The sequence below is a fragment of the Buteo buteo genome, chromosome 11, assembly GCF_964188355.1.
Source record: "Buteo buteo chromosome 11, bButBut1.hap1.1, whole genome shotgun sequence".
NCBI classification, from domain to species: Eukaryota; Metazoa; Chordata; class Aves; order Accipitriformes; family Accipitridae; genus Buteo; species Buteo buteo.
Genome location: NC_134181.1, coordinates 31,862,674 through 31,887,505, shown reverse-complemented (window position 1 = coordinate 31,887,505; position 24,832 = coordinate 31,862,674). Strand labels below are relative to the sequence as shown.

Below are 24,832 nucleotides of genomic sequence, written 5' to 3'. Positions count from 1 at the left end.
CTTCCCTTTGCTCTCCAAAAATCTCCTAACAGTGAGTATGGCTTTAGCCAGCCACCCGCTTCTCCAGGGCTCTCGGGTACCTGCTGTCCCTGAGCTGATGGCACCCGCAGGGAGAGTCGGCCCCATCGCTGAGCTGACAGGTCCCTTCTGGACCAATTTCCTGCTGGGTTTCACATTGAGGTGTGGAGATGGAGGATTCTGTGTGAGGGGCAAGGCTGCTCTCCAGATGTTATTTTTCACCATTAGGCAGTGTTTAAAAATATATGTGATTTTTTTTTTTTTCCCCCCCTCCTTTCTGAGTGCATATAAAGGAGAGACTTTTGGAGGGGTGAGCGGCAGGAGGGGCTGGGTGGGGGAGGGCAGCAGGACCTTCCCCCGAATCAACTACTCCCTCTGCAAATGAAGCTTTTCCAGAAAGTGCTGAGCTGGGCACTTTGCAGCCGGTTCTGCTGGGCTGCGGCACGGCCGGCTAACGGAGCTGGGCTCCAACAGGTCCCCGTGATTCGGTGCCAAGCCTGGAGGCCTTCAAAACACGTGGCTCATTAACAGCGCACTTCAGCTACGGCTGGGGTTCGTGCAGAGGGCTGGTGCTGCCAAAACATTTACAAGTCCCGGAGGACTCAGAAAGGGCCCAAGCTGCAAAGTTCAAGGGCAGACCTGGAGGCAGAGCAGTGCCGTGCTTAGCAAAGTACCCCAAGCCTCAAGTGCTGCTCTGCCGTTCCCTGCTCCCCTCCACCTTCACTTCACTTTGAGAACAGGCTCAGGCTAGAGCCGTAAGGATGCTCAGCTCCTCTCCCAGGTATAGTTAGGGATCTGCATGGCTCTGGGTGCTATCTCCTCTGGTTCAATCTATATTCCAGGGTAAAGCCCGTGCTCAACCAGCCAAGGAGGCTCTAAGAGGCCTGAGATGCTGCCATCCCATAATACCTCACTAGAAGCTGGACCTGAAGCTAAAACCCCAGCTCTGCACCTCCAAGGCCATCCTACTTGGCCACAACAGGTCGGTAGGTCCATAACATGATGTGCATGATCGCCTCGCAGCCGCAGGCGCTGGGGACGCCTGTGCTTAAAACTGTGCCCTGTGTTTAGTGGCCGAGCCGTGCTCTTCAGCAGCTAAAATGAATGTCCTGGAAGTGCAGGCGCTAAAAAAAAAAAACCCAACCCTGTCGGAAGCACAGCAAAAACCCATCTGTGAGTGGAAGAGGTCAAAGAAGAATACAAAGGCTTTTATTTCCTGAGGCATTTGTCAGCAAGACAAATGTGGGTTTTCAAAATTTGCTGTGTTTTCCTAGCTGGCCTCCCACGCAAAAGCCAAATGGACTTTCATTAGCATAAAGCAGGGCATGGGCTTGTGTCCTTTGTAATCCAACGCTCGAGGACTCAGACAAGGAATTGGTTGGATCGCTGTTTATTATCAGTAAGTGGGGCATATTGAAAGGAAATGGGCAGATTTCAACACTACATCTATAACTAGTTTATTGCTGGCGTGTTCCTCTCCTGCCCTTATTATTTATGTTGAAAATGATAAATGAGGGATTGATGGTTCTAGCTGGTTTATGAATAATCAGGTTATTTCACTGTAAAGCCCCAGGGAAAGGTAATGTTTCTACAATCCTCCATCAAAGAGAATGCAGTTTGCACTCATGCGTGTGTGTTGCTCATCCCTCCATTGCTTTGCACGTGGCATGTTTTTGCACCCTGCCTCTGCAAGTGTGCATATCCCCACACACTCCCACGGCACATCCCAGCACCAACGTGGGTTTCCCGGTCCACGCAGCCCCTTGGCATTGTCACCTGCAGCCACGCACGGGGTGTTTGGAGCGGTTTGCTCTCCAGTGCAGGAGGTGACAGTCGTCTCGGTGGCCCATGATGGGAGGCTGCATGGCCGGGGTGCAAGCCAGGTGCTCTGGGGAGGTGCACGAAGGGCCCCAATGGCAGCAGTCAGCTTGGAAGAAGCTCTGATCCCATTTGTGTTTCAAGGAGCTGCAAATAGCCACTGGTCTCAGGATTTGCTTGTGAGACAGGAAGAGCCCTGGGGAGATGACTTGAATGTTTATGTATATAGAAATGTCTAATCACTGGGCTTAGAACAGGCTCAGGAAGGGAATCTGGAGGTGGTTAGCTGGAGAAGAGGATATTTTTATGCTAGAAATGTGCTGTCCGCCTGTTTGCAGGGTAGGAAGGATACGATGAGAATCAAAGGCTTGGCAGGATGAGCATTTTCATCCTCGTAGATGTGAACTTCCCATCTGTCTTGGACTCCAAGGCGTGGAACTGTTTAGATCCAGTATCATTATTAGAAGCAGAAAATAGAGCTCATAAAACTCCCTCCTTACGCCCCAAAAAAACAGTTCCAGGACCCTCTATCCTACTCGTGAACAAGCCATTCCTGCATTAATTTCCCCGCTGTGGCTGGGCACATTGCCAGGAGAAGGGGACTCAGTGCATCAGCAGAAGCTGTGCAGCCTTGGGGCAGGTCCTTGCTCTTCTCCTGCAGAAGCAGACATGGGGATTTAGAAACAGGCAGGAGAACTGGGAATGGTTAACGTGGTGGCAAACCTGCGTGGCCAAGCCATGTTCCTTCTGACCCATGGGGTAACCACAGATGCTGCATCTGCAGTGGGAATCGTTCCCCCAAGCAACAGGCTGAAAATCAGCACTAGATGATAGGCTTCTCATCATGGCTGAGCAGATACTGCAGAGAGCAGTTGGAAGTACCAGCCGGGGAAGCCACCATCCCAACACCAGACCAAGCATCCAGAGGCCCATGCAGCCACCCTGGGGTCTCAACTGCTGAAGCTAAGGTGGCCCCTGAGGCACTGAACCTGCATCATGGGACAAGAGGAGGTCACAGAGCTGCATCTAGAGCATCTCAGATGGGTTCGGTCCTCTTGGGATGGCTGCTTTGGGAGGTAGTTGTGGAGCACAGCGTCAGCTGCTCTGGAGACAGAGGGACCTCAAGGCATATCTGCTTTGACAGACTCCCATCCCATGTCTGTTCCCCACAGAGATGGCCTAAGTGACAGTTCAGCATCCCGTGCCAGAGGAGATGCAGTTCGTGCAGGTGGTCATGATGTGCTGCTGGTGGTTCCCTCACATGGGCAAAGATTCGTGACATTTCTGAGGACAAGACAACTTTCCTGCTGCTTGGCATTGCCTAGATCTTCCGAAGACACTTCTGCAGGTCCAGGCTGTGACATTGCCATCTGCTGAGCACAAGGAGCAGAGACCGAGCCCAAGGTCTTGCACATGGTGGTTCCAAGCTGATGGCGTGGCAGCAGGGGAAAGTTTTTACGGCTCCAGTATCAGGTAAGGTTCTTTCTCTGGCAAATCTCTCTGTTGTTGTTGACTGTACACAGCTGTGGAATGACATTCAATGAAGGCATCTGTTGTTCCCTTACAGCTCTGCTTTGTTGAGTGGAATGGGGATCCCAGCATGTGGGGGTTTATTATTATTTAATTTGTAGCTGCCCATTATCAGCAACTTCTTTTAGGTGAGGCTTTTGGCATTTTACACTCAGCATTCTTGCTGTCTGTAAAACCAGCCTAAACCTTTCCTTCTGTTCATAAAGGCGTCTAGTCTAAATTCAAAGTCCATCCATTATAACTTCAGCACCTTGTAATCCTTCAGAGATATGTGCAATTACTCTCTGAAATATCCCAGGAGCAAACCTAATACCAAGCATCATCTGCTTAAATTTACAACATCCAAATGGCACAGTAAAAGCCACTAGCTTAGGGGTTAGCTCATCTAAGCGCACTTGCCAAAACACATATCCTGCATCTAATACTGCTTTTGCTGCTGAGGATTTAGCTGCCACCTCAACAATCTTCACTGGACGGCATTCACGTTTCATGGTTTTATTTAAATAACAGGAGTGGATACACATGTCCTTCATCTGGCATTTGGGTTTCAACCATTGACCTCGCCCAGTCTGTACATCCCCTGCCTTCTCCACGTTGTTGTGTTTCCTCAGGTGCTTCAGCATGAGCATGTCTCCCATCCTTCATCCTAGGAGCAGTTCAGCTATGATTTGTGTCAGAAAACTTGGAATGAGGACATGGGCACTTCCCGTGCACCTGAAGCAAGCCTCTTGCATAACATGGCTTTCCTCCTCCTTTCCATTCCTTAGAGTTTAACAACCGTTTTCGTCCAAGCCTATTGACTTCATCCCTATAAATCCAATATGATTTTTTCCATAAGGATTAGTGTCAGATTCTCCCTGCAGACATCCTAGGTCTTGGAATACAGCTGAGCACTCTGCTAATAGCTGGCTGGCAAGCCTGAGGCATTTACAGCAATGGCTTTAAAATGCACTCGATGGCTAGGCAGGGGTTTAGCCCTGATGCAACCCATCTGCCTTCGTGATTTGGAAAGCCAGAACGTAGCAGGGGTCCTGATACTGTACTAGGATGTGGATACCTGGATATGAAATAAGCACTATGTTGGTTCTTCCTGCCCTCAAAGGCCATGGAAAAGCTGGGAGAGGAATTACCTAGATTGAACACCAGGGCTTCATAGCTGGGTAGAACAAGATCAAGCAGGAAGAGGAAAATTTCAAGTGAAGAAATGGTGAAACTGCCGACTAGTGAAATCTTGAAAGGTAAAACTGCCTCTGCAGGAAGCATGAGTTTTGTGCCCTCTGATATTTCAACTTTCCCTGGGCATACGTGACAGAGCAGGTTTTATACATCACAGCACTGATTGTCTGAGACCACAGCCTCCCGACCAAGGGGAACTGGGCTGAAATCCACAGGCAAGGGAGGGACACACCAAAAACATTCCCTCTGGATAGGAAAGGGGCATTAGGCACCAAGTAAATGGATAAGGAAGAGGAAGGAAACTCTGGATACATCAGCATGACAGTTTGAGCATTTTATTACGATATATAAATTTTGTCTTCTTAAATTACTCTCTATGAGTTGAACAGAAAGGGATTATTGTGGAGGAGGGAATATACAAAAATAAAAGGATATTGTGAACTACTGCATCACCACATATACAACAGTAAAGTACTTTACAAGCACTTAGAGAATCAGACTTACTTACAAAAATAAAAATATGACACATCCTTATGCATTTCCACCAGTTGTATGTTCTCTTCCTTCTCTAACCATCAAACACCTTCCAACCCCATCTTCAGGTCACAATTCACATGGTAGGATACTTTGCTCATTTTGATGGCCATCGCAGTATCTGAAAAAGAATTAGTGCCTCCCAAGACTTACAAAATACAATGATTATAGGAGAGCTTTAGGGGACATGTTCAGAACAGATCAATTTGTGAGTGATGGGGTGATACTCAGGGAGCAGAGTTTATCTGGTGGTAGAAATGTGAATATCCCACAACAAGATCCATCATTCCCTATAAAGTGTTCCCCCATCTCCAGAGAGGCACAGCTCTGTGGATGTGTGCTTGATACACACAGTCCCCCACAAGCCTGGGGACACTGATGCTGACAGACTTCAGTGGACTGAATGACTGTGACAGAGGATGGATCTGATTTTGTTTCAGCTCTAAAGAAGGCAAGGATGCCCCTCCCTACAGGAAAAAAGGCAGGTTAAAACTACAATGGCTAAATATCCTAGCTCACAGTGTTCACACACAGAACCATTCGCCTCTAGATCAGATTCACGCAGCCTTTAGTTTTCAGTTTACACTACAAAGTCTTCTGCTCATTAGCCTTCTAGTGACCTTTCCCATTTTTTTTTAAGACACACTCAACATAAATAGTAAATAGCATTCACTTCTCTGACCAGCAGCTCACTCAAACACTGCTATCAACACCCAAACCTCATTTCATCATTTCCAGAAAGTAGGCACCTAGGGTGCGAATCTCTCTGTATTTCACATTGAGAAAAGTAGAGCTGGCTTAGGTAAAAAAAAAAAAAAAAAAAGAAAAAGAAAAAAATAAAGACAAAAGAAGCAGTAAACTGTTTTGGTCAAAGTTGTTCTCTGCGGTTTGTGCAAAGTATTCTGCAGATTCTGAAAGTTCAATGTTTACTTCGGGTTCCCTCTTTTTGGCCCCAAATGCAAAGACAGCAATGCAGGCAGACCAGACACAAGCATGCTCTGTTGCATTCAGGGGCAAAACAATCACAGGAATGAAGGGGATGAAAGGCAAACCCTGCACCTTTGAGATAGTGACTTTCCACATTGAAAAAAATAACCTTCCCCCCCAAAAAAACAGATGCCGTCTGGGAAAGTTTCTGATCAAAAATAACTATTGATGGAAAATAATTTCTAAAGGCAGAGTCTGACTTTACCCCTCAGGCTTACAGGACTGTGGGCAACATGCACATTAGGATCTTGGGGAGAAATTGTGTAGCCACAGACCCAGCTGCTCAAGGAAACTCACCTTTCTAAGAAGCATGTATTTCCACGGTCTAAATTTATCATTTGTATCTTTGAGAAAATATATATGAACAAAGATCTGTTGGTTGAGATTAATAATGCTCCATTTAAAAGAAAAATGCCTCTCTAGTGGGACTAACAGTTCCTTTTAGATGTACAAACATACTACAAGTACGGCGCTGCTTGACTGCTCAGAGCAATTCTTAATTGGCAACACACACACAAAATTCAGTTTCTGGTGTTTAAGCAAAACAAAAAAATGTCATCACTTTTCCCAGTCATGAGCAAGATGAACTTTGGCTCTTCTACCACCATCTAACCCAGCCACAGGGATAGAAGCAATAGGGACAGAGGGTGGATGGGCAGGGTGGGATCTGTGCCCAGGCAAGGGTGAAGACCTGACCCTCTGTGATTTTCTTGTTTTCAGGAAAAACGAAGTCCCTTTCCAGTGCCAGCTTTCACTGAGAAGAAAAGCCGCTTGTGATGGGCCCATGGGAGACACCATATAAAAAGGTATTTTTCAACCACTTCTACAGATCTCAGGCACTTGGCAATGCCACAGTTTGGATGTGGTGCAGGGTGGTAACCCACCACGGCCTGTCCATGGCTACACAGCTCAAAGTGTGCTCTGCAGCCTAGAAACCTGAGCTGCTCTCTGTCTTTTTTTTTCCTGACATGGCAAAACCAGAAAAGCTGCTTAAGCTCAAAGGGGCAGGAGCATGTTAGGTCACTTCTAGTCTATTTGCAGAGAAAACAAAGCACGAAGCTTCAAAGAGGCCTGGCCTGGATGTGTGGGGACCCTGCGGTGCCAAGGATGCAGCCCTCCATTGCACCCTCCTGGGGGTCACATCCACCTGTGAGACTTTGCCTTAGCAGCCCCTGTCCCTGCATGGTGGAAGACCAGGCTGAGGTTCAAGTCTCTCCCCTGGATTAGTATTTGCGCACAAGTGTTTTGGCCTTCTTTGAATTCTTTTTTTCTGTTGCGGCCAATGTTTAGGAAGCAGAGCTAACAGCGGACAAAGTGGGCAGAAGCCTGCAGGTGGCTATGATAAAAAATATTTTCTGGGGAAAACCTGTCCGGCTCAAAGACCAGAGTGATCAAAAACTGCAGCTTTGTGCTTGGAGCAGGGGGATAATCCAGCTGTTAACAGGAGAAAAGCCTGATGTATGGTCAGAATAGGGAGTCTTTGGCATCCCTTCAGCTTGGAGGTCAGCCTGTCTCCATGCTTGCTCAGTGGAGGTGCCTGCAATCTAATCTGTCATCATGCAGGGATCTCCTGGGTATGAGTATTGGCCCTGCTTTTGAACCTGGATTACACTGTTGCTCCGCTTGGATACCTACCCCCTTTGCTACAGACTCTCACAGGTGCATGGATAGAGCCCTCCAGAGCCTTCACGATGTGCCCAGGACAGCAGATGAGTATTTCCACTGGTCACAAGGCTCACTCACCAGCACTTGGCGAAACAGGATAGACCTCAACATGAGCTAGCAAGTAAGTGCATCACTAACTTGCACTGCACTTGGGACCACATTCATCCTAGCTTCAACTGCCCTGCTGCCTAAGCTAGCTCCGCAGCACTCACATTTGCTGGAGCTCTGGGGAGAAGGGTTGCTTCAGGTATAATAATCCCTTTGGAGGCAGATGTTGCTTTTCCAGGCTTTGATGCTGACAGTCAGTGACAGCAAAATCTGACCAATAACAAATATAATCCTTGTTTCTGTGTTGCTGAAAAGAATTCAACAGTAGGTGGAAGCCTTGGAAATCCTTTGAGAGATTTCTCCCTACCAAGTCCTAACTCCCGAACAGAGAGGCAGAGTTCATCACTGCCATAGCACACATATTTCAGTACTAATGATGCTTCAGCTGTCAGGATTTAAGTTTGTATATAAAGACCTTATATTTACTTCTGGTGGAAAAATGGTGCTTCATTTTAAATAAGAGAACTCTGTTTCATAAAGGTCACAGTTCTGGTCACATTTACCAATTGCCTTTTGAAACTGATGGAAAAAGTATCTCTATAAGTCTTTTTAATTTTATTTTTTTAAGTTTTTCAGATATATTTTCTTTAATCTCTGTGGGTTTGTGCGTCAACTCTTTCTGGGCAATCAGCTACATCTTGTTGACATTGTTAACAGGTTTTCTGACTTGGCTGTTCAGTTGTGTTCTGAAATAACTCAATCAGACTCACAGCAAGTCAGGAACAAAATGGAAAGTTTAGAAGAGGGAAAGCTGGAAATTAATTTCCGGAGCTGTGCGGTTATTTTCTAAGTCTGGACTCTTCTAAGCAGCATGCAAAAATTCTTGGTAAGATTTTTGGAGACAATTCCATGCTATTTTCAAAGGTTATACATTTGTGGGAATCCAGGTTCTTGCAGATTTTCAGTGAGCTACCAAAGTGAAGAGATACCAGGAGATGTGATTCCTGAGTGGGGAATGGTTTACCTTAGGATGGCTGTAGTGACTCCTGTTCTCTCAGTGTTTCTTGATCCTTTTGCAGAGACAGCTCAGCTGTTTGTGAAGTACCTGTTGAATTGCTATAGCCTGGCTGATTAAGGAAAACCTGGACGGATTTGAGCTCTTCAATACTTCAAGCTCTACACTGAGAAAGTTTGGCTGTTCCTCCAGTCAGCGAAGGAGTATGGAGGTATGGAAACTATTGAGAGGGTGAGCAACCTTGCTTACGAGTTAACCCTGCACTGGCTTCTTTGAAGCTAGATAGAATCTTCCTGTACTACGCTCCCCTCTGTAATACAGCCATACCCTGAAACTCAGAAGGGCTGCAAGTGCGTAAAGATCCCTGTAAATTGGGTGTTTGAGACAACAAACAGCATGGCACACTTGGACTGACAGTACTTCTGAAAAAGGGCACTGGGCTCCTAAATCACTTGGACAGTTTTAGAAAATAGCCCTTCAGCTATTCAGTTTCCTCAATCTCCCCTGCATACTCTTGGCTGGGCTCACAGAAGAGGTGGCCATATGTTGGGGTAGGCCTGTCTCCCATCTCCTGGTTGTGCTGTGCCTTGCTACGGTATATAAACATCTAGCTGCTAGCAAGAGCAGTGCGTGCCTGTTTTCTTTGGTTTTTTCTTGGTGACAGTCCCCACTCCTCCCAGTAAGTTAGGCCTGAGGTTACTGCAGTGGTGTAATATTGCAGCTATCTCCCAGATGAGCTGTTGGAGCAAGCTGTGATGTATTGATACAAATAACCACTTCCTCTGCATTTAAACTCTAAGAGACCTGGCTTGGTGTATGCTGGGCAGACTGGAGACTGACTCTGCAGTTGGTCTTCCCTTTGCAGAGATCAAAATAGCTCTGAAGGTTACACCGAGTCTCACCTATGTGCTAGACGAGACCTACAGAGCTCAGGAGGCAGCATTCTGCTATGGGTAATAGGGTCCTTAGTCATCTTGATTTCATCTAGACACAAGTCAAAAATAGATATGCTTGGAAAAAAAACCAAAAATAAAATCCAGATCATGAATGTCAGGAACGTCACGAAATACAAGCCAGCCTCTCACTGATCAAAACCATCCCATGCCCTGCAAGCCTCCTCCCAGCCAGTTCAGCCTCACCCAAGACGACGTGTTCTCCAGCCATTAATATTCAGTCGCCATCAATGAAGGCCCAGCCAGAGACCCAGCAAAGGCCACAGCCTCCTTGAGGTCACAAGGTTGCCAGTGGCAGATCAGAGGGTCTCGCTGTAGATGACGCACGGGCTGGTTTCCTCGCAGAGTTCCAGCTGCACACTGGAAGCAAACCAACGCTTGGCACAACCCAAGCTGTAGTTGAGGGTGGTCCGGTAAATGTTCTTGGCACGCTTAGGAAAAATGATGGTCGTGCTCTGAAACCTCAGTGGCTTCTGGCGAGGCTCAAAGATCAGCTGGGACTTGTAGTTCCGCCAGGTGCAATTGGGAGCAGCAATGACTGTCTCACTGTAGGTGGTGACGGTGGGGATAGGGCCATAGAAGATGTCATCCCGATAATGCTTCTCGGAGTCGTACTTCACCTCAGAATTGCACCTACAGAGGACAGCAAGGTATCAGTGACACAGCCCAGGCAGTAAAGGAGAGAAGATAGGCAGGACTCTTCTGTAACCCTTTGGAGCTGGCAACATTTATGACCTCTTACTGCACAGACACCGGGGCAGCTGCCAACCCTACAACCCAAAGTGGAGGGCCAAGAGGACTCCTTCCTGCTGGTGAATCTTGGTGGAACCCCACCTTACTGTGAATCCATCTCAGCATTTCTGCAGTGCATGAGCACAGAAGACCAAGCCTGCCTGGTCATGCTAGGAGAGAAAAGACCTTGTTGCACCAGCTCCAAGCAACCCACTTCCTCCTCTGGTTTCCTCCATGGGCCCCACTGGGGCCTCAGCTCAGCCCTGAGAGCTACACTGGAGGCAAACACCCTATTAGCAAAGGCCATCAAGGGGTGGTGAAACCCCCTCAGCTGTGGTAGCTCAGAGACTGAGGAATGGACATTCATCCATGGACTGTGCAGGAAAAGCTTGAAACCCCAGAAAAATTCTTGATCCAGCCTTTTCCTGAGCATTTTTAACCAAGCACAGCCACGCAGCATCAACTTGAAATGCTGAAGGTCCCTGAGAAACAAAGGTTCCCTGATCATTGACTCATGGCAGGTCTCACCACACTCCCTGCTGCTAGTGCTAGGCTTGGAGGGTGTCACTGCCCCAGTGACCAGGTTGAATAGATGCTGCTGGTGGGCCATGGGCATGGGATGTCACATTGGGGTCAGGAGGAACCTACTCATGCCTGCTGCTGCGTTCACAGGCCCTGTCGTCCATGCAAGCTCTGGCTTGGCAGGAAAATAATGCCATAAATAAGGTTTTCATAGATAGCAGAAGCATGGTGTAATGGACATTTGTTGAGCTGTCAAGGCTGTATGTTTGGTTTTTTATCTTTATATTGCCTTGCCATCAGAACACAAAGATGCCCAAGCTAGCTAAAATCAGAGTGCCAGGAGATGAGGGGTGAGGTTGCTTGTTGGGGCCTCCCAAAAATCCAAGCAATGGTCAAATAGCAGGTAAAACAAAGAGATGCTGCATTGGTCTCAAAGGAAGTGGCTATGTTAACAGCCGTCAGATGAAGAACCCACAAATTGTGGGATGTCACTGCCCTGCCTGTTTTCTGCAGGCATCCAGAAGGGATGTATGGACACCAGGCCATGTAAAGGGCTTTTTCTAGAACCCCTGGCCATGGGGAGCAGCAGGACTTTCACTTGTTTCCCCGCTCCCCAAGTGCTCCTCTGGCAATCAGCAGCCAAGGAATGTGCAGCTCCACGTAAAAAAGATTAAAAGCTGGGTGTGTGCTTGTCATTACCTCCACCCGGAGGGGGGTTGACTGATTGTGCTCTGCATGTAATCTGAGCTGCTGTAATGTATTTTGCACAGCTAGGGTGTAAGCAAGTCATTCTGCACACATAAAACAAGACTCCGATGTAATCACCATAAAAACATGCCCGCCAGCAGTTCCTCAGCAAGCAGAGATTTACTGGGGTACATTTCCAGAAAGACATTTGCATAGGTTGAGGGGGGTGGGAATTGGGTTTACAGTCCTCCCACTGTCCCTGCCCCAAGCTGTGTGTGACTGCTCCATGCTGTTTGCACAGTACATTCCAGACCAGCAAAAGAGTGAAGGAAGAGCAGAGACATACGTTTATCCACAGGCCACAGCACCAGCCCCACAGGAGGTCAGAACACCTCCATCACTGGCTTGAGGGACCACCTCCTCATGAGGAGGAGATCATTCTGTCTCTGTGGGCTAGTCTAATGTTGGTTCTTTGCTGCAAGGGCTAACAAAACCAAGTGCCAGTTATAAGGGTGTTGCTTCTTCTGAGGATACATGTCAGCAGAGAACAAGATAAAGACTATTAGGTTACTTAGTGGGGGCCATCAAGCCTACAGATGGTAATGGTTTTCTCTCATAGCCTTGGATTTGAGCTGGCCTTGGAAGGAAAGCCAACTTCTCTTACAACCTCCCTCCAGTTCTTGCCTCCTCCCCTCCGCTTCTGCTGCTGTCAGTGCCTTTTTAATTCAGGCATTACCCTCCCACCTGTCCCTCCCTTCCCATCAAAATAACCATGACTCCCATTTGTAAACGCATTTTAATTTTTTGCAAAGGGAAAAGCACCAGGAAAAAGACAGAAATCCCTGCCTAGCCACCCTATCCCATCTGTACCTGATTTCCTGCACAGGCTCAGGGCTGACCTCAATGCTTTCTCCAAAAAACACAGGGTACATTCGAGGCCTCATCTCCGGCATGGATGGGTTCAGAAGCAGGTAAGGCATCTGCAGGAAAGAAGAGCACAGCAAGTGTTGGGACACAAGAGATGAGGCTGGCACAGTTCATTATGTGCTGTGGCTGGGAGTTGAGCAGCCAGCAGCAGCACGTTCAGCACTGGCAGGAGGAGACACCATCTCCTCAGAGATGAACTCCATCTCCTCAGAGTCCCATGGGAGTCACTGCAGGTGACAGGCTCTTTGGCAATGAGAACAGGTGACTGTGGCAGCATCAGGACCAACTTTGTTTCATGCAAGCTAAGCTCACCTTGCTTGCACTCCCAGCATCATTCAGCTCCCCCTTGCAGTCCCTGTCTTTTCCAGGTTTGTAGCAGGGCCCCAGGTTAGCGGAGCGTTGATCACACTGAGGAAGGCACTCTTTGGTCAAAGGGGAGGACCATTGTCAAGTTGCCAAAAAACAGCCTTAAGGTGGTCAGCAAAGAACAGGACCCCATTCTCGCACAGACAAGCCTCGTACAGGCCTTGTATTTAAGATGCCTTGACTTTCTGATCTGCCACCTGTGGCTGTATCAATTTACAGGCTGACTTCCAGCTCCCAGGGCTGATGCGACGCAGCGAGCTGCCCTCCACCCACCAACACCACCCTCTCCACCTCCCTCTGCCCAGCACATCACCCAGGTAAGCGACTCTGCCCGGATCTCTGGCACTCCATGCTGCAGGATCTGTTGAAATTTAGCCCTTCCTTTCCTTCTTCCTTTCTTGTTTCTCACAGGAATTGCAATTGTTTGGGGGGTTTCTTTAGCCCTGATGTTGCCTTCACTGTTATGAATTAACAAATCTTGCAAAGACTCAAAGTACACCAGCACGGAGAAGTGCTCTTAGTCTGATGTAACACAGAGATAAGGCCTAAGTCTGCTGACTTAAAAGATGTAAGTCTACTTAAGTGAGATGTGTATATGTATTTCTATATATATGTATACCTCTCTCTCTCTATGCTGCAAATAATGTATCCCTTGCAACAATCCAGCAGGCGAAGTGATAGACTTGCTGTCGCTGAAGTCTCTGTGCCAAAAACGGCTGTCATGCTCCAAGGGACATTCTAGTTAACCATGCACAACTGAGTGTGAGCTGAGACACTGGGGCACCTTGTGGCCTCTGCAATGCAGGAAAACAGTTTCAAGCCAGAACTTTTTAATGAATGGAGCTGCTCCAATTCATGACACCGAAAACTGGATTTTTAAGACTAATTACACCCTGAAGTTACTTACTCTGACAAATTGTCACAGTCCAGCCTAGGCTCCTCTGCCCACCAAAAAAATGAGTAATCCCACTTCTCTTTACTGGAGTGCTCTTAAACATCAGTTCCCACATATAGGGGTCCTGTGTCTGGTGTCTGGACCAAGCCCAGCAGCTAATTAAGCCTAATCCTGACCTCCTGGAAAAATGTCATTGCAGGTTTTGGTCTCTGCCACCACTTTTCTGTTGGCAGCAATTTATGACATACAGGGACACAGCATCTCTTTAAAGGAGATGGCTGGCAGCCTGTGTGCAGGGTTGAAAGGTCTCTAGATGGCTGAAAAGCTCATGGAGTTTTTCCACTCTCCACCATGCATAGGCCATATGTGCTAGAATCACAGCCATATTTCATCACTGTAAGTCAGTAAGATCATCTCAGGTCTCACAGAATCCACTGACATAGCTGAGGATACAGCTCTTGTATTGGCTTGCTCTTCCCATGCCACTCCGATCCACCTTCCCCAGCATCTTCTGGTTGGGTGGTACAGGAGGGAACAGCAGAGCTGTGACCCAGCTCCTACTGGCAGCACTGGGTAAGAGGTTCTGCAGCTTGTGCCCTACCCTGTACAACATGCAGGTCCCCAAATGCTCGCCAGATGATTATCCCTCAAGTTGGTGTTAACTGGCAAAGCTCTGCTGAGTCCACTCAACAGCATCAGCTCCTACTACCTGAGGTCTGGTTTTCTCTAGCGGCTTGGGCTTTCTGCTTTAGGCTAAGGCAAAAAACGCCATTGCTTCATCTGAATTTGCCAAGCCCTTCAATTCTGTGTCCCAAAACCATAAAGCTGTTTACTCTTTCCATACTGAAATATCCCTGCACTTTACTACTGTGTTAAACTGTAAAGTAAAATGGCCAACCACTCTTTTTGATTGAGTATTTCTGTTCCATTGCCAAAAAAGGACAGTATTTGCATAGGTATGGGGAGGAAAAAAAGAAGAAAAGAAAAGGTATGTTCACCCTCACTACCAAACACTGGCCAAAAGGCAAAGTTCATTCCTGGATTGCTTTCAACACTCTTGACAGGGGAGGGCAAGGGCAGCATTTCTAGTCATAAATAAACCTCTTTGCTTCTGAAATGTGAATTGTTTAGATCAGACAAGCCTTAGTTCACAAGGGTGCAGATCTCCAGCTTTTAACAGTCTGCACATGGCCAAAGCTCTTTCTAAAGACATCTTGTACACAAGGAAAGGTTCATTTGGGTGCAGGAGTTAAACACCATGTGCACCATGGGCTCTGCGAACAGCAGCTAAGTAAGTTGGTCCTTTGGGGGTTCACCTGCAAAGAGATGCAGATTGCTTTAACTGGTGAAGGAAGAAAGGCTGGGGGTACCTGTCCCTCCTTCAGGACACGGTTCTCTTTCTCTTTATACTCCTGTGGCCATACCTGACATTGGCAAAACTCCAGCTGAGAACTTGTCCTCTTTTTACACTGTGCCCACTTAAGGAGAGGTCTTGTCCAAAAGGCCCCAAACTGGTCTCTGCAGATGAGGTGAGAAAATTATCATCTCTGATCCTCCCTTTGAAAAGCTCAGCTCAGCAAAAGGTGTTTCCAACTTCCCACTGATCTGCACAAGGCAGAAAGGTGGGCCTTGTCCTGTCTCATGAAGAGCAGACCTAAAGGTATGAATACTTCTTACTGAAAAATAATTGAATGTCCTATTTTTACCATGAACCATGACTCTCAGCACAAAACAATGCTGACTTATAAGCAGTTTGGGCTTTTATATGCCATCCTGAAGACAACACTGCTGACCAGTGCTGACCAGGGTGCAGGTTTGCAACAGGCTCTGAAGGGAAAGCCCCTGCCCTTGGACTACCACTGCCTCTTCCAGCATCACCCAGATGGTTTTCAGAGGACATCCACCCAAGTCCATGCCCAGCCCCACCCTCCTTCGTGTGATCCTACAGCCTAAGAAAGTGCATCTGGAGTGCTCTGCACATGCTGCTCTCTTCATGCACTGCCTTTGGGGAGCCTTTGCGATGCTCACCTCAGCTGGGGTGGGGCAATAGTTCTCTTTGAGTGTAATCAGCAAGTTGGTGGTTTGCTGTTTCCCATAACAGGTAAAATAAGTCACAACCACCAAAGACAGTTTCACACTCTGGTACCAATTGCCCAAAAAGTGGAGAGGTAGAACAGAACTGGGAAAGCTCTTCTGTCCCAGCTTGTAAACAACAGATGTTTTCAGGCCATGCTGCCAAAACTGACTGCAAACTTAGATAACCAGAAAAAAGGTTGGGAAGCACTGATCTGAGCTGCACAGGCACCCCAATATTGTCTTACTGTGAGTTTAGCCTATGGGAGTATCATCTGGCCAGGGACAACTGAAGATTGGGTAAAATGGAACTGTTGTGAATTAAGCTGCTTTTCAGATGCAGACTAGCTTGTTAAAATGCCAAATAACAAATCTGGATGGATGGTAACTATGAGCTTCTTTGCTAGATTAATGCAGGAGAAATCCAGATCTTTTAACAGGCATCTGTAAAGTGCACTTTTAAGGAAGCCATTTCAGTGCTTCCAGGCAAACAAACCTTCACACTTCTTGCTAACATATGCTGACACTAAGTGTGCTCTGAACATCCCCAGAGACGAAGATGCAGGAGGCAAGGTCCTTCCTGTGGCTTAGCAGGAACGCTGCTGGGGCATCTGGTCCCCAGCATTTGTACAGGAACGGGCTTCACAGCCCACTGTGTGCCGGGGGTGCCGCTCTGTCAAAGCATGAGCCCAGAGGCAAACACTGTCTGTTGAAATCACAAGTCCCACAGCAGGGAACAGGAAACAAGAACATGCTGCAGAAACAATACCAGTGTGCATGGAGAAACAGAGGCTCTGTCATGCATGACTGAAATCAATCAGAGTCAAAAAGTTGCCACTGAATTTGGCGAGAGCAGGATTCAGTCTTCTGCAGGTTAGTTCTGGACCAAGTGGTGATAAGACTATTTCCATTGTGGGTTATAGTTTACCCTGCTCTGGGCAGGGAAGGGTGGCAAAAGGCATTTCGTAATGCATTTCACATGCTGTAAATGAGCATCAACTTCAGACCTGCAGGCTTGGCTTGATTAATTTAGAAAGCTGGAACAATTACGAACATCAGCAAGCCAAAGTCAGCAACTTCCACCACCCATCAGAGACCATTACAGATTCACACTTATCTACCACCATGAGTTGCTGCACGTCAGAAACCTTGAAGTCACCTGGAAGTCCGCAAATGGAAGATGTAAATAACTTAGAAAGCAGGGTCCAAAAATAGAGATCATCTGCAAGACCCTGCCATCTGCTCACCAAACAAGCAAATGAACTGCTTGCACCGAGTGAAAGGGTCACTAAACAGTAAGCACAGGTTTTACATAGCAGCAACTGAAAGGCAAAATTTTGTTTCACCTCCAGAGATGTTCTGAAGTGTCTGCTTCTGCATCTCACCTGGAGTTGGGAAGCAAGGAACAGGGGATACGAGCTTTCCAAAAGATTTGTCTTTGGGGCAAAAATGTTATATGCTTGGCACGTGTCAAAAGCTGGCTTTTGGCAAGAGTTTGACACCAGCTCCTTCCAATCTGTTTTAAGGTAAAAACAAAACAAAAATGTTCTGCCTGTCAGAAAAATACTGACTCGATTCATTTTCCTTCTGCACAGGAATGGTTGAAAGAAGAGGAACACTGGACTGCTGAGCTCCCTTGAGAAAATTATGATCCTTGGCTCATTTCTAGCAACCGCTCAGCGATCTCTGGTCACTTGACAAATAAGGTGAGTTTCTTTATTGCCCTGCACCACAGATGGGCTGGCAGAGAGCAGAGCTTGTTGCACGCTACTGGGGGTCACTTATGGTGAAGAGGAGAAACCTACATGTCTTTAGACGAGGCTGTCCACAAGTGATCCACAGTCGAGGTCTGTCTATCCAAAGAACAAACCCTAGGGTTGTTGTGCTGGAAGGTTACAGCTGGAACTTGATTAATCTGTCCCCAGTAATTGGAGCTGTGCTGCTACTTATCAGATGCAGCTCTGCAAAAGCCACCACAACCCTGTAATCTTTATGCAGGGAGAGGAGGAGTCTGGTAGTCCAGGAAGCTTGAGGAGGCGAAGGGGAAGATACTGGAGAGATCAAACAGTGAGCCCCATGCGTACATGTTATGGCCTCAAAACAGAGCCAAGGTTAAAATTAAGCACTAAATGTGCTATCATTTTTATTTCCTTTCCAGTACGTAATTTGTTTCAACCAGCAAAGAGTTACAGTATTATTAAAAAGTTGAAGTGCTTTCTTGTTTGGCTGCATTTTTCCTTCTGTCTTAACTCTGATGCCTTTCAGGCATGTAATGGCCTGGGCAGCTAAACTCTGCTTTTTTCAAGTAGCACATAGATAAACACAGATAAAATTGGTTGCTGAACGGAATTCAATCTACAGCTTACTAACAGTACTTCCTTTATGGCGGTGTAAGTATTATGGGGGGCTCTTGCTTTAGGACAGACACACAACCTTCAGCTCCATGTCATTGCTTTGTACCTGCCACGAGTGCCATCTCAGTGACTGGTTCCTGGGGGTATTTAGATCGCAGAGTTCTGAACAACAGCAAAAATAATGTAGTGGGCAGAATAATGCTATTTTACCCCTAATAATTATGTAGAGTCAGTGGGGTCTGTTAAGATACTTTTCATTTGGGGTAACTTAGAAGAATGGAAGCAGAGTTATCAAATAGTAAACAAAGATGAGGAAAAAAAGTGCCATGAAACTGGCCTGAAATAGACCGACTATTCTTTAGCTTCCAAATCCCAGGCAGCAAACCAACAAAAAGGGAAGTAAATTAACATGGCTAGAAATAAATAAACACCAAAAAACACCTTTCCCCAGAGACCACGAAGGACCAGAACTGACCGACTCCTCTTGCGATGGTCATTATGTGGAAGGCACTAAGATGCAGCATTAGATCTCTAGGGACTGTAAGGGGAAACAGCTTTCCAAGCATCAAGGCTACAACCAGGATACAGCTTCCCAAATTCCCAGCTCCTAACTCAGCTAGGGCATAAGCAAATCTCTCACCACATTTTCCCACTATGGTAACATGTCAGGTCCATGAAAATGTCACTTTACTCAGCTGTTATTTACAGCTATAATGAAAGATCCGGCTGAGTTATTTGACACACATCTACATTCTCCGGTCTAGCCGATAAGCAGTATTTGTTTAACAGCCCATTTATTTTCCCAATATCTTCGCGTATTGCACGTTACGATTAATTTATACTAGAGCCGGATGAGATTATATTTGGAGGTGATAACAGTAAATGCAGACCTCAGGTAGAAAGCTGGGCTTTATTATTTCAAAGAATTACATCCTTCCTGCCTTTCCCTCTTCTATTTCAAGTGGGAAATGTGTGCGGCTTTGCTTATTGTCCACAGCGTTACACAGGGACGCAATGGAAATTAAACAGCTAGAAGACACCACCCTAGATACAGATACATTTTTCAGAGTAGATGATGAGACCCCTATAACTGTTTCCCTGATCTGCCCAGAAGGGACATGTGTCACGGTTTGCAGATTAGGTGAGGCCCAGAGCCATTCCCCCTCCTTCACTGCTGGCGTTGGACCAAGGAGGAAGAGGAGCGGGTGTGTGTTCGGAACTGGACGGGGCCAAGGGACAGGGGACAGCCAGGTGGGGTTACCCTTTGCCAGGCAGCGGACGCAGGCGTGAAACTGAAACCACCGCCAACTCCGCCAGGGGAATTCCTGCAGGATCCCGCCCCGTGGGAGCGGTTCAGAAGTGGGTCAGGACTTCGGGCCGCCAACGCCAACCCCTGAGGCAAGCCCTGCCGCTGTACCAGATGGGTGCCTCGCTCCCCGCACAAGCCTGGGGCTTTCCCCAGAGCTGCTGGGACCCACGTGGGCTTGGAGAGTCATGTCACTTGCTCCGTGTGAGGGCTGCAAGCTGGCTCAGGTTGGGGGTGCTGGGCGTTTCTCTCCCATGTGCTTTCACTGTAGGTGTTGGCAGGTCTGGAAGTTACATATTGCCTGCAAACCCTTCAATGGCCATGTTCCCCACTCAGACCCAACAAGACAGTCCCCGTTCCCAGAGTGCTTTCAGTGTAGGATGAGATGCTGGCTCTCTGGCCCAAGGGCTCTTCAAAATGAAACATGTCAGGAAGAGGTGTTTTTTGGTTTTGTTTTTGTGCTTGTTTTTAATATCAGCCACAAATCCAACAGGGTTGGCACACATGCTGACCTGGACCCCATCGTTGGGACCATGCCTGTGAAGGCTGTGCCAAGGGGGAAGGTATCCTCCTCCTCTGTACTTGAGATGAAGCTGGAATCTCCTCCCACCACATGAGACTGATTCTGGCATTGCACTGTTGTCCAACACAGCTCCTGAATGTAAGTAGAAATTCCCTACATGGGAGCATTCATATGACAGCTGATCCACTGTCCTACAGAAGTCAGTGCTCAGTGAAGCAGGCTGAATGCACAAATACTTTCAAATAAAAAGGAACTCATTGCAGTGGCAGAACTCATTGCAGTGGCAACAGCATTCGGAAGGGACAAGAAGTCTGCTGCTTCAAGAAGGCACAACTGATAGTTCTGCAGATGAACGTGATCCTGATCTCCCCGATAACCATTAGGAGTTACGCTATTGAATGCAAAGCACTTATTTCAGTACAGCCCAAAAGCAGCTCTTCTAGCCTAAAACTATATCCCAGCACAACAACAGGGAGAACTCTAAGCAGATCTGGCTACTTTGATGTCATTTCATTCCCTACCTGCTTCTTTGTGCATATTATTAGAGATTTATTTCACTGTATTTATGTTCATTTTGGCCCAGCATTACATGCAAAGCCTAGAGAATTCAGTAACCCAAGTCCTGAGAATCAATTTAATCACGTTTCAGATTTAAAAGTCAGAACTAGGTAAAAGTCACCTTCTATTTTCATTAGGATATTTTCACTTAAGCACAAAACAATTGACAAACTCCCTACATGGATTTTATGTGAAGAAATAAAAGCCAATTTCTCCTGCACTGCAAGTAAAATGCAACAAAAAAAAGTCCCTAAATGGTGTTGAACTTGTGGTATTTATGACTCTGGCCCTAAATTGCCTTTCATATTTTCTTGGATCCCAAAGCTGTAGCCAAATTGGCTGGTTAAATGTGAATAAATGGTGCATTGTCTTTGAAATAAAGTCATGCTTATTAAAGAGAAGACAGTTTACTTTTTCAGAGTCACAGTTAATAACACAAAGCAGAGAGAGCACAGATTTTACACACAAGAAAGTCTTCGATAAGGGCATGCATCTCATTTTAGTCTGTATGAGAAGAGCTGTCCTAGGGCAGAAAAATTCTTCAACATATTTGTGAAGTTGGAGCAAAATTGCTGACTGCAAAAGAACGCAACTGGGTTCAGACCAGTGGTTTTGAAAGGTCTGCAGCAAGGAATAGTATGAAATACTTCCCACAGACCTGGAATGTTGTTTTCTTCACCTGACAGCAATTTATTGCAACCGTACATACTAGAATGTTGGCCGTTAGTGACTGAGCTTATATATGGTTTTATAGTATTATAACACAAAGAGTGCAGGCTGCATTCCTGGCTCTGTCACGTTTATAAGCAAAACAAACACTAATATAACAGGCGATTAAAAAAAAGCATGCCTTGGTGTGCAAATAGCTGCAATTACTGATTTGCCAATTCTGCATGCTCTGATGAACAGCAGAGTAGTAGAGTTAAACAGAAGCACATTCATGGATTGCATAATTGCTCATAGATCTGCAAGTCCTTGTTAAATGGCAAGATTAAAGCTAATTAGACATTGAAATTTAGAAGTATGAAGCAAGCAATGCTCTCCATAGTTTTCCTGCTTTCTTAGTAACAGCTGCAAGTACAGTATTTGCAAGGGTGGAAATGAGAAGTGAAACTCTCTGTACAGTCAAATAGAGGGAAAGTTCCTATTTACTTCATTATTTTGCAGTGTACCAAACAGTCACAGTTAAAGAGCACAGTCCTGCACCACTCCAAATAATACAATCAAATTGTTTTCAGTGTTAGGATCTCTGCAATCTTCTGTATCTACTAAGGGCATGGAAATATGCACTATGTATGAAACCCACACCCAAACAACAGCAGGAGCCCAGGGCTAGCCATGCTGTTGCAATGTGATATAAAATTTGGAAATATCTATAGTGTGAGTTCCTCTGAAAAGTGTAAAATGTTCATTTATGATCAAAATTTAAAAATAACTGGAAAACTTAATTTTGCCTTACACAGATCACAGGAATAACTTCTTTTCTGTAGGACTCAAGCACTAAAACTCTCAGTCCTAACATCCCAAGAGCTGAAGCAGGTTTTTTTCATGCTCTTTCATCTTCAATATCTAAGGGCTTTCTTGGGAGGAGTGGTGGCCAACTGTCATATTACTGGAATGGAGGCTGTCATATCCCCATTAAAGAGCTTTGCAGACACCTCCACCCCAGCTGTCTTCTGGTCCAGCAAGCCTTCATTCATCTTCCTCCCACATTTTATTTTTCAAATACATAGCAACAGCCTGATCCTGCCAAATCAGAGGCATGTGGGTAAGTAACTCTTTGTACATAAACAGTTCCATCAAGATGGCACACATGCCCAGACATCTGCAGGTAAGGCTCCATATTTGGAACTGCAGCGTTAGCGGGTTTGAGATTTGATTTTCATAATTAACACCTCACACCCTACCCACTGTAGTCTGGTAAGAAGGAGTCATTGTTCATGGGGAAGGCTTTGGCATGTTCGGGAGTAAAAGGCAGTTTTCAATAATATGCTAAAACAACCTTAGAACTTGAAAAAGTAAATGAGGGTGTAAGAAGTCATTGCAAAATGTCTCTGCCAGGAAGAAGTCTTTGAATTGTCACTAATCCATAGGTAGATAAATTTTTCCCATGGAAATATTTGTGCTGCAGTTTTTATTCCGTATAGAAGCCAATTAACTGTGTTGAATACACCTACAAATGTCTTTTATATATGTTGAAAAAAAAAATTTAAAGATCCCTGGGGGAGAACTTTCATCATCCTTTAAAAACCTCCACCAGCAGAGCTTATGCTCTGAACTTTGTTTTAAAAACAGTTTTTATAGCTAAGGGATAGAAATAAACAAAATAAAGCAGAATAACAGTCATAATAAATCTACCCAAATCCTACTCCACAGTCAACCGCTTCACTGGCACTGCGTCAGGCTAACCGAAATCTACAGCGCTACTGCCAGCTGTCTGAGCTTACAAACCACTAACCCTGCTCTGCTCGGCCATGCAGCACACAAACCTTTCACGCAGACTCACGCCACAAAACCCCACTCCTGCAAAGGGCAGCAGCACACAACCTTCCCCAGACCGTGTCTCCATACCAACTCCCTGGACCGACATCTGTACCCTGCCCCGAGTTAATGGTCAGTTTTGTCTTTCTTGCAGCCAGGGCTCCAGCAAACGTGGCTCCACGCTCCTGACAAAACAAATGTGGGATGCCAGAACGTAACGACAGTGGAGAGCCCAACTCCCCTGCCTCGGTCCAGACGGATGCAGCTCCAACCTGTATCTACCAGGCAGGACAGTGTCACGGAGAAGCAGTTACACTTTCCCGTTCTTAAGGTAGGCAGGGGAGCCTGTTTCAGACCTGGGTTCCACTCCCACACCGTTATTAGAGTTCACCCAGCCAAACTGCCAACACTTCTGCGAGCGTATCAGAAAACCCCCGGCCGGCACTGGGCCAACCCCCTGCCTGGGCACACGAGTGGCGGTGCCACCACGGGGCACAATCAGCCTGGGAAAGCCCTCGTCCACCAGTACAGGTGGACGGGCACTGAGGAGGGATGCGGCCGGGGTGCCCAGGAGTGCCCCAGTCAGTGGGCACAGGCCCTTTCCTCGCTGCCCCCCGCTCCGGGGCTCAGCCAGACTTTCTCCCCCCCGGGGCCCGGAGAGGACAGAGCCCAGCGCCCAGGGTTTGGCTCTTACCACTTTGCCGTCCTTGGCCTCCCGCCGGTGCCCCGGGGCCGGGGGGTCCGCACCGCCGCTGCCCCCAGCTCGGCCCTCACCGGGCGAGAGGGAGTAGAAAGGGGGGCTGGGGCTGGGGGGCAGCCCCGAGTCCGGGCTGTCCAGCAAGCCTTCCCGGCTCTTCTCCTTCAGGCTCTCGTCCATCCCTTGCAGCTGTAGGTGACCTACCATGTCTGGGGGGCAGCGAGGGGGCCGCAGCGGGAGAAAATGCTCCAGCGCCGCCCGCCGCGGAGGGAGGGAAGGGGAAAGGAGCCCGGGGGGCCCCCCCTGAGTCCCGATCGCCGCCACCAGCCTGCCGGAGCCCGGGCTGAGCCTGCTGCGGGGAGGAGAGCCAGCACCAGCCGGACCGGGGCTACCCCGGCCGCCTTCCCTCCACCCGGCCCCCGCGCCCTGCCCGCCCGCCGCCCCCCGCCCGTCAGGCGGCCCCCGGGGAAGGGAAGAAAGGCCCGATCCCCCCGCCCCAGACCCGCGGGGGATGCGGCCGTTTACGTGCGGCGGAGCCCGGGGCGGCCCCGCCGGCAGGGAGCGCTGGGCGCGGCGGGGGACGGGGACGGGGACGGGGACGGGGACGGGCGGGCCGCGTTCGTCCACAGGCTGCCGCCGTCCGCCCGCCCGCCCGCCGCCTCCCGGCGGCCCATTTATCCGGAGAGGGTGGGAGGGGAGCCGGGGAGCGCCCTCCCCTTCCCCCGGCCCCCCAGCTCTGCCCCGGCCGCACATTTTCAGGCACTTCGCAGGCGGGGAGCGCGTCTGGTGCTGCCCGCCCGCCCTCTCTCCCCCCCCCCCCCCCTCCGCCCCCGGCCGTCACCCCCCGAGGAGACCCGAGGCAAGCCCCGCACACGGCGGTACCCCCGGCCTTCGGGAGAGGGGCCTCCCCACCCACCCGCCATCACAGAGCTGCGGTTTCCCTCCGCCGATTTCCCTCCCTTCTGTC

General features: G+C 47.9%; 1 protein-coding gene across 1 annotated transcript; it reads right to left on the bottom strand.

Moving 5' to 3' along the window:
* Window positions 1-4,861: 4,861 nt before the first annotated feature.
* On the bottom strand, window positions 4,862-24,498 carry RFLNA (refilin A). Its single transcript, XM_075041427.1, has 3 exons — window positions 23,863-24,498; window positions 12,556-12,665; window positions 4,862-10,377 (listed from the first exon to the last, which is right to left on the bottom strand). The coding sequence occupies exons 1-3, from the start codon at window positions 24,070-24,072 to the stop codon at window positions 10,044-10,046; spliced, it is 654 nt and encodes a 217-aa protein (XP_074897528.1). The 5' UTR covers window positions 24,073-24,498; the 3' UTR covers window positions 4,862-10,043.
* Window positions 24,499-24,832: the final 334 nt, after the last annotated feature.

Bases quoted from the DNA above. Each gene is read 5' to 3' on its own strand.
- RFLNA (XM_075041427.1), bottom strand. From the start codon at position 24,072: ATGGTAGGTCACCTACAGCTGCAAGGGATGGACGAGAGCCTGAAGGAG. The intron at 12,666-23,862 runs GTAAGAGCCAAA...TCTTTCCTGCAG, and splicing joins AGGCCAAGGACGGCAAAGTG to ATGCCTTACCTGCTTCTGAA. The intron at 10,378-12,555 runs GTACAGATGGGA...TGTCCTCTGTAG, and splicing joins GAGCCTGTGCAGGAAATCAG to GTGCAATTCTGAGGTGAAGT.